Source organism: Leptinotarsa decemlineata, unplaced genomic scaffold (genome assembly GCF_025532065.1).
Source record: "Leptinotarsa decemlineata unplaced genomic scaffold, Ldec_3_MD MMD2_tig00026307_RagTag_RagTag, whole genome shotgun sequence".
NCBI classification, from domain to species: domain Eukaryota; kingdom Metazoa; phylum Arthropoda; class Insecta; order Coleoptera; family Chrysomelidae; genus Leptinotarsa; species Leptinotarsa decemlineata.
The window spans coordinates 7,109,957-7,120,487 of NW_027412681.1; the positions used below are offsets into that span (position 1 = coordinate 7,109,957).

General features: G+C 35.8%; 1 protein-coding gene across 1 annotated transcript in view; it reads right to left on the reverse strand.

Annotated features, from left to right (window-relative positions):
- Window positions 1–8,304, reverse strand: part of LOC111502672 (MAP7 domain-containg protein plexus) — a 47,635-nt gene extending 39,331 nt beyond the window's left edge. The window contains exon 1 of the mRNA XM_074181104.1: window positions 8,202–8,304. Within this exon, the coding sequence (XP_074037205.1) occupies window positions 8,202–8,278 (77 nt within the window). The 5' untranslated portion in view covers window positions 8,279–8,304. The remainder of the gene's footprint in view (window positions 1–8,201) is intronic.
- Between the last annotated feature and the right edge of the window lie 2,227 nt (window positions 8,305–10,531).

Here is a 10,531-nt window from a genome sequence, read left to right on the forward strand (position 1 = left end):
CCAATGGGGGAGCATCGTGCTCCTTCTGATTCACTAGCACGCTAGTGAATCAGCCCCTTCGTTGCCCTTGTATTCTGTGTGGCCTGGTACCCAGGCTAATGACAGTCTGTTTTGACTACCTAGTTCTTGTAGCTTTTCTAGGTAGTTCCAAACCAGTTTGGAATTGACCTGCATGGAGCTAATTGCTTTTATAGCTGCTTGGCTATCAGAGTATATTGCAATAGTCTTTTCCTTAAACTCTTGTATTAGCAACTCTTCTGCGCAGTAACGTATTGCTGCCGTTTCTGCCTGGAATATCGTCACTTTTTTACCTAAGCTTAGTGAGACTCTTGTCTTTGGTTTAATTATATAGATTCCTGCTCCTACACCTTCTTCAGTTTTTGAGCCATCTGTGTAACAGACAATCTCTGCATTCATTGGAGGTTCTTCCTTCCATGCCTCTCTGCCTGTTATAATTGTTTTGAAGTTTTTCCCGAAGCTATACTGGAGAATCATCTCAACCGATGGCATTCCCATTATGGGGTCGTTTTCCAACTATTTGTTTAGCTCGTTGTACCTCTTACCGTGGAGCATGCTTATAGGCATTTGCCCTCTGGTCAGTCTACTGATGACTGACCTGGCTTCCCCTTGAATATATAGATGTAGTGGCGTTAGGTTCAGCAAGACTTCTAATGCGGCTGTTGGGGTGGTTCTCGTAGCGCCCGTGGCAGCCAGGCAAGCTTGCCTTTGAATGCCACTTAGCCTTCAAATCGCCCCAGCCTGCTGAGTCTTTGGCCACGAACTATTACATGTCTTCTCAATAAAAATTCTTTCAAAATGCCCGTTGTGAAAATACTGTTTAAAAAAATAATGCGTTAGTGCTAAACTCACATACGGAGGCAAAGTAGATTTTAGGGTTAATCATGGGATATTTGTGTGAGGTTAAACATTAGAGGTTATATCAAAGTTATATACATACCATATTAATCAACTTACTTCACAAAGTTCAATTCATATGGTTATTTACGTACGATTGAAAATGATTTTCCAAACATGGCAGGAATAATTTCAGTTTCACCCTAATAGTAAGTTATAGGTATTAGGTAGATAGTTTTGAATTCGATAACCTAAGTCAACTGTTTGAAATTTAGGTCAATTTCTACGATAATCTTTATCAATAATTCAAAAATATAGGACAAGATTAAACTGATTGGAAAATATTTTTTCAAATAAATTGCAAACATTTTCTCTTTGACAAATTAATCAAATAATTGGAAATAGAAATTTGAAACCAATAAGTAGTTGATACTACGACAGAAAAAAACCTTTTTGAATTACTTCTTGAATAAAATATGAACTAGAAAACTTCCAAAAAAGTAGGAAAAAAGGTATATTACTTTATTTCTGATAAAAAACAGAAGTTGCAACTGATCTGAAACAATTCGCAATTTTTAAACAGAAACCATTTTTCATTTTGAAAAAAAGACATTCATAGGCGAATTGAAACAGATATCATCCAAGAGATACATTTAGAAAGATGTGAGAAAAATTAATATGTGTGAAATAAAAATTTCGAACAAATCTGCATTGTTTTGTTACTAAATGTTACCATAGCCTAAAAACATTGCTTTCACTATATAATTACAGTTTAGATATGCCACAGATTAGAATTAATTCAGGTAAATCAGCATTTCTTTGTACAGGGTATATACGATTTACTCGTATATTAGTTGATTAAAATCATGATTTCAATAAAGCGCCAATTTAATGTGAAAAAAAATGAATAAAATCAACAAAAACCAAGTTATCATTGCAGGGATAATAATAAAAAAGTACTCCTAGCCAGGTATTCTAAGGATGAGTGTGTTAGGCCGGTGACATACTTCGCGATTTCCGAGCGGTTTTTTCCAGCGCGGTGTCCGAGCGGTTTTTTCCAGCGCGATGTCCGAGCGGTTTTTTATTTTTATGCCAACCCCAGTATTTAAATTGAACATGACAGTGTTTACGATTTTTAACAGCGGCGATTTTTCACAGCCGACCGGTCATTCGAATCCGAGCGACAATCGGAGGGCAAGGGCGACCAAGTAGAGGAAGAACCCAGGTAAACGAATGGAACCCGACAGTGTTGGCTATTTCCGAGCGGTTTTTCAGTTGCGATTCGAGCATGGAAGTGAAAACTTTTAATTTGTAGCGTAGAAAATCACCCTTGTTTGTGGGACAAAAGCGAGTACGTACTACCAAATATATATTTTGATTTTATGTATTTTCAAGTTTCCCGCTAGAAGAAATATGTGATCAATACACCATTTTATGAACTTGAACTAACCTCAATGTAGCAGTAAGCCTCTCTTCAACGCCGGTAAGTACTCTTGTGGTAGCAAAGGTCGAACAATTGCCACAAGTTCATCAAACGACTTTATTTACATTCGGTTATTGGTAAAAAACTTGTCTTCATATTCTCTTGTTTTTTTTGTATAAAACAGAAAACTTTTCTTCCTGATTCCTCTTTCGGTGGTACGGGTGCACGTCGTACTCCCTCCCTTGGATGGCTTCTTCCAGCAAGAGCGCCTTCTGCCTCCAAAGCACACCATTTGATGGAGAAATATGGTAGCAACAGATTTCATAGTTGCTTTGGAGGCGCGAACGATACTAGAAGACAAGGGAATATTTCCCCTTCAGTCAGAAATCCGGACTGCCTGGAAATCGCGGACACTGTCAAGTACTCACTGTAGCGATTTTTACTCAGCAATTTTCGCTCGGAAACCGCGCTGGAAAAAACCGCTCGGAAATCGCGAAGTATGTCACCGGCCTAAGAGAATACCTTTGTTACCGCTACACGATAGAATGTGGGTAAGGCATCAAAAATAAAATTTCGAACTAGTGAGTGTTAACGACATGGGAAATTTTCTTAGTTTTTGAACTGTTTTTACATTCATGTCAGATCAGGTCAAGTCACGTTTAGCAAAATTATATCATATCTGTGAGGTGTTAACATGATTTTTATAAACAAAACTGTTGAAGAAACTGACATAATGGCAAAATTATATTTCGTATATGTCAGCACAAAATGAAGTAGTTGAACCGAAAGAGATCCATCTACATACTGTACTGGTTTTAGGTTACAGGCATTTGAATTACAGACATATTTTTGCCTACTTTTGATTAAAATTGTGCCAAAATGTGCCACAAATTTGAATTTTTTACAATAATTTTTGTTCTTTTCAAAAACACAGACTTTTGTAAAAATCAAAATTACTCGGGAACAATAAGGAATCAGAACCTACGTTATGAAATTTTTCATTGGAACTACCTCTACTATCGGCCCTCTGAGGGGTGCACTTTTCCCAACGTAATGCAAGTCGAATAATGCCGTCAGAATAAAAATTGTGTGCTCGGGATTCGTGAGGTCGACGAAGGCCGTTTTTCTATGGTCATGACTAGCGGTGACAAAGTAATCGAAATGCTTGAAAAGATTTTAGTCGGATGGCTAAAGGTCTCTGGGAAGTATGGTGGGTCAAGCAGAACTTCGGCGCTCAATTCGTTCGATTTTCGGAAGGTGATTTGTGAAACATATAGACGGGCATTGTCGTGGAGCAGGATCGGAACTATGTTGTTGACCAGTGACGACTGAAGCTGACCACGGTCTTTTTTGGTGCGTCTCCGTCTCCTGTTGTAGAGGATCCACTTTTCAGCACACGTGACGATAGGATTCAAAAAAAGGATCGTTTCGGTCGCGCAAGAGCAAAGACTAACATACCTCGAAACGTGACAATTTCCAATACGTTTAAAACCCTCAAAAACGCATCATTTGTGATGGATCAGTCTTCACCAAGGTCCTCGGGGCTAAAATCTCCGGAACGAAATTTCGCAAACCAAGGTCGAACCGTATGCGTTCATTAACACTGTCATTGCCAAATACCTGTTTAATTTTTTGGGTCGTTTCGACAGCGCTTTGGTTCAATTTGAATTCGTAGAGAAAAATTGGCCGACATCATATAATAAGCTGAAGAGGCAAAAAAAATTAAATTTGGAAAAAAATGCGCACATCAGTCTAAAGAGTACAAAATTCTCAATCGTTTGAACTCTTTACAATCATTTCGACTTTTTTCCATTTTTTTCAATTCTCCAAATTTTTCCTAGCGATTCGAATCAAACGTGATTCAAATTTCTTAATTATGGTGAATACTGTAACGAATCTGAAGCCGGCCCTGACCGATATCTCAGCCAGCAAACACATGACACTCTGCGAACTGGAGCGAAAAGTATAGATGAGTGCCGAAACGACTAGAGAGATCTGGAGTGATCGTTGCCGATATAAAAGCCGGCTTCCCGTCTCGCGATATAGTAATCAGTAGAAAGGGTAGGGGAGATAGTAGTCTGTATTCAGAAAGCGAATCGTGCGTTTAAATAAAGAATTCGAACAGTGAAGATAAATTAAGCGTTAGTTGCTAAGTGTGGAATATAAATTACTTGTAATAGTAAAATATTGTTAAAAATAAATTTGTTTAGGACGGTTAATTCTTTAATTCGTTACAATACGAAACTTTTATGCCCTATCTTGCCCAGAAAATATCCACATTGGACTGTTATGAAAAAAAAAAGCACCACCAGACACTTTTATTTTTTAATTATTATTCTAGCATCGACTACTGAGGTCATTAGACATTTTGTAGTATACGATAACTGTTTATATTTTGCTGAGGAGGTTTGTTGCTTTCAGAAAGTTCAAAACATTTCTTATGGCTTTGGAACTGAGGCAAGTTCTGATATTATCCGGTAAGTTATATCGTTATCGATCATCTTCATATTGGTGGCATTCTAAGAGAAGCTGCTTGACCGTCATCAAAGTTCGACAATTTTCACAGGATGGTTGTCTTTGTCTTCTCAGTATATAAGAGGATGTTAAGTTCGTATGTCCTATCCTAAGTCGTGTTATTATGACTTGTCCTCTTCTCGTTAGCCCTTGTGGAAGTCTCATGGCTGCAATATCGGGTTTGATATCTTCCAATTTTGAATAGTGTTTGTCCATTCGTGTTGCCATGTGTTGAGTATTGAGTTTTTCATGATTTTTTTGGACTCACATGTATATTCAGATCGACATTATTCTCGTTTTTGTTGTTGCAAAGTTCATCTAGTTTTTTCATTTCATTGTTAAAATTAATTGGGTAGAATAGAGTAGATACATTACGATAATAATGCTTAGAAATACCAAACAGTAATCACTATATTTTAGGAAAGTTCCTACAATAAAAATGTCATAATATATATTAGGCGAAATTTAATAACTCTAATTTAAAAATAATGGCTCAATGGTTTGCTATCTCACCACAACTTTCCGGTTGTTCGCTAGTAAAAGTTTTCAAGAATCTCGCAATTCGGTACGTTGAAATTTCAATATATCGTCTTTTATGGTCTGGTCAAACGTAATCTCATATAAATAGTATTACCTCATTCTGAAACTTTGAATGAACTGCATTTTCAAAGAAATCAAGACACTTCGGAACATACGAGGTCTGTTCAAAAAATAAGGTGGATGTTCAAATTTCGCGAGCTTCGTACGTTCGATGAGCGATTTTTTTATGTTGGTACACTCGTCTCGAACATATTTCACAGTTACAGCTGTTTAGCATGTTTAGTTTGTCGGTGAGAGGCAAAAAGTTAGAAGTATTTTGCGTGTTCGGCGATTTTCTGCCATCTTAAAAAATAGATCAAATAATTTGCATTGAATTTTGTGTAAAAATGAAATTGAGTGCTCAAAAACTTTTTAAAACAACAACTCAATTTATATTCTGTAAATATTACTATAATCTACTGTTCCATTACATATTTCTTTATAGAGTGAATTTGTTTCACCCCCCTCCCCCATTTTATTTTGTGAACGGGTCAACTCAAAAATTGAAATTTGGGATAATGAAATTGATGCATGAATACTTTATTTTGAAGTGAAATTGACAGATGAAACTTTCAAGATGGCGACTGGGCGCCATCTTGAAATATTTGAGGGAACTTGTATCTAAATTCACAACTACCGGTAGTGTATATAACAAAACGCCCCCAGGTCATCCGTCCATTCCGGAAGAACAGCAAGTGCAAATAATTGGTGAGATGGGAGTAAATCCTGAACAGTCTACTTATTCCGTCGGGAATGTTTGTGAGGTGTCTTCTTCTACTGTGTGGAGACTTTTGAAGAGGAATAGGTATCATCCATAACAAAATCGAAGAACAGAATTCTGCGAAATCATGACGGAAACCATTGCAAGGCATCCTACCTATCTCCACAATATTTTTTTTAATGACGAATTTACATTTTTCTAAACGGCAATGTTCACAGAAAAAATTGCCGTTATTGAAGTGACACCAACCCTCACGTTTTCCGGGAAACACATACCCAGTATCCAGATAAAATTAACGTTTGGACAGGAATATTGGGAAACCATATTGTAGGAACTCTATTTATTGATCAAAATTCAAAAGGGGAACTGTATTTGAATATGCTGGAAACTACTGTTGACTCTCTCATCACTGAAATCGTCGAAGCGAATCCTAATGAATTCGATATGGGTATTCCAACAAGATGGAGCACCACCATATTACTCCAGACAAGTAAGAAACTATTTGGATACTACTTTTCCCGATCGTTGGATTGGCCGTCGAGGTCCTACAGAATGGCCAGCCCGCTCGCCAGACTTGGACTTTGGACTTTTTTATGGGGCTAATTGAAGCAAAAGGTGTACGAAACTGGACCTGCTTCAATATTGGATATACGGCAGAGAATAATAAATATTTGTAGAGATATTGACGTTACGGTGTTCGAAAATGTTCGGCGTGAAATATCGGATAGGCTGTTCATATGTCAAGAAGTTGAAGGCAACAATTTCGAGCATCTTCTAAACTGACCTCAAGCTTATTACCTCATATTATGTAGTTAAATGTCAATGTTTTGAGGCAATTATTAAAAGTTCCGCCATTTTGAAGTAGTTGAAGACATATTCTAGGGTTGTGAAGTATTCGTCAGGAGCTTCAAAATGATGTGTCACAAGACCCCCCTTTCCATTTAATTTTTTCCCAGATGGCGCCCAGTCGCCATCTTGAAAGTTTCATCTGTCAATTTCACTTCAAATCAAATCAAAATTTATTAAATTCAGATTAATATAAAATATATGCCATTACAGCTTATTTCACAGAATTATAAATTACTATGAAGGATCGTGGCTATTAAGCCAAGCTTGTGTTACAGCCACGAATCAAAATAAAGTAATTATGCATTAATTTCATTATCCCAAATTTCAATTTTTTGAGTTGACTCGTTCGAAAAATAAAGGGGAGGGCATTAAAGAAATACACTATAGGTATATTAGTTTCAATCATCAACTAGTAAAAGCAGGTAAATACAGACAAAAGAAGGTAAACATACTTATTCAATAGTAAAAAAATATGTGAAAATCAAGTCAATGAATTGATAAATATTACATATGATTTACTCTAGGGCGAGAAAGCATGATCTGGTAACGGGTATAATGAGTAACGGTGAGCTATTCAACTCAATTTGCTCGTTCATTAGATATTGGGATGAATGAAGAGTTTTAAAATCATAAACTCATCTCTGTAATAAGGTGTTGCATGCTCTTTTATTCTTACTTTTAATGTTCTTACAGTTTGACCTATGTGTAATATATTGGACATGAACCACAGGACAATTCATACATTCCTGGTCTATATGACGGTTTAAGAAAAATTGAAAAACCGTGTTTTTCTTAAATTTTTATTACTGTCAAATCAAGAAAATTGATTGAATCATTTCATTGTGACCGAAGGGTGCAGAGAATTCATATAGTTCAAGAAGATACTTTTCAGAGACAGATTTCGCAGGAACAGTTCCCTTAGTTCATGAAATTAGCGTATTAAGACACCATGGAGGAGTTTACCTCTCCTCCCGCCTGTGCATCGCTCGATCGCCCCGCCCCACCCCGCCCCCGCTCGTTTCGCACGCGTCACCTATATTATAGATGTTATTGTATGCATCGCCACCGATGCTGTCGCGTCGTTTTGCCATCGCTCGACCGTCGCCATTTTCGTTCCCTCAGTCTAAGTGTTCTAGAAAAATATTCAATAACAAAATGGTCGTTCCTGCTGAACAACTGTGCAATTTTTTCTCTAACTTCCCACACAAAGTTCAAGATAGGTCAGATAAGGTGACCTAGCCGGTCAAAATGTTAACCTACCTAATTTTTTCTGCTGCACGTCCTCTGTCGTTCCAGGAGATACATATTTTCTGTTCGTACACATTCTGCAACAGCATTATTGCTCAGGACAACAATAGATGCACTCAAATGAAAACCCACTCAAAACGCTTTGTATAAACTGACATTTCTTATCAATGTTGTGAAAACGTGTTTGTTCTTTCTCGTTTATCATCAGTTACACATAACCTGAGTTGACCTCTGCAATGCATCGATAGTGACCTCAAGATATTGGAACCTAATTTTAGGATACTGTGAATTATCGTGAGAATTAGAATAATGATATCGTAGGTCCTAGATTGGAACACCAGATGAAAATATCTTAGCTGAGAATTCCTTTTATTCGCTTGAGGAATATGAGGAGTGTATGACACAAGGGGTCATGACTATAATAGATACTCACTAAATTCGTAATAATCTTATTTATTTATTATTTATGTGAACTATTTCAAATCTGTTATCATTCTTATTTACCTTTATATTCACTCACACTTTTGATATTCTATTTTGGGACTTGCTATGAATATGCAGCTGTGTATAATGTGGTCAAATAAACTATTTCATTATTCTATTCTATTCTGCCCAGGCTGTTTTTAATCGAGGTACCATTAGGATATCGAAAACCTTCAGAGTTAGAAGGTCAAATAAACAACAAAAAACTCGCCTATTTCACATGTCTTTCATGTTCAACAAGGGCTGTTTCTTAGAGTATCTTATGTGTTCTGAAACTCATGTTATAGAATATCGTCCGGTTTGACCAACATATCATCTGAGACAGCTTTCGCAGTTCAATTTGTACACAAACATACTGTACATATTGAACAAACGGGCGATACTTATTGTGTAAGTTTGAAAATGTCCTTATAGGACGAAACTGCAGTAAAGTTAGTTACAAATACAAGTGGTGAAAAACAAAAAAGTTTCAATTCCCTTTTCTTCATTATGACATCATTTAGTACTGAAAAAAAAAGTTTCAATTCCTAATAACAATTGCAATGTTTATGTGCTGTAAAATCATCAAAACCTATTTTCTTAAAAGACCTTCTAAATCCAATGATCTATCGCTAATATTTTTTGGAGTTTTACCTCTATTGAACACTTATTTCAATTTTTGAACCAGACTATTCGAAAACTTCAGACCAGAACGAATATGATGTAAGTGATTAACTGCATCTCAGTTGATTTCTTTCTATCTTTGCAGGCAGCGATTTCCGCTTCACTAAAATTTTACGGATCTTAAAGTAAACTTGAATATAACAAAATAAACTTTAGGTTCCAGTTCCGTTCCCAGGTATGTAGTAGACACAGTCAGTCCGTTCAGGTAATAACATGCAGCTGTTGACGATTCGCATTCTTGACAGGTGTGGGAAGAATTACATCCCTCATATGTGACCGCTGACTGTGAAGTATACAACAAATTAAACCTTGTTAGCCCCTTTACGAGGTGCCTCTCGTTTCAGCACAACGGCAACGAGAGAAGCAAATAGGTAAAACATAGCTGAAAATTTGTTATTACACTACCTACAAAAATCCATGAAAAAACGAGGTATTTAAAAAAATTGTTGAAAAAAAACTAAAAAACGCGCTTTTAAAAAACATCGAACTAAAAAGTTTTGAAAAAATTTTAAATGAGCTTGTAACAACGATGGAAAAATACTAGTTTATTGTGAAAAAAGCGTGGGCGCTTTGTGCCATATTTTTTGTATATCAAGCGCCAGTCACTTCTTTCACAATAATACTAGTATTGTTTTGAGCTCATTTAAAAAAAATGTATTCTAACTTTTCAGTTCGAGGTCCTTTTAAAGCGTGTTTATTAGTTTTTCAAACTATATTTATTTTTAACTTGTTAGTTCGATGTTCTTTAAAAGCGTTTTTTTTTTTTAGTTTTGTAAAACTATATTTATTTTTTACTTTTTGTTTCATATGCTACAAAAGCGTGTTTTTTAGTTTTTTAAACTATATTTATTTGAAATAAGCCTAAAACAATAACGAACGAAAAATACTACTATTATTGTGAAATAATTTTATTTTTCAAATCAATCTTTTGATTTGATATGTAATGTCAAGCACCTTAATTCTGATTTTTCGAATTTCTGAAATATTCAAGTAACTGAATTTTTTAGGTGTACATTTTACGATAACGTTTTCATTGTTGAAATCCATAATCTGGTTTGCTTTCAATTAATCGAATTAGATTTTAAAATGTATCTCCCGTTTCGTTCAAAACTTTTTTCTGTGCTAAATCACGGGTAATTGAAAATATTTAAATATCTAAATATATCATCTGTTGTACAAAATTTCACTAACACTTA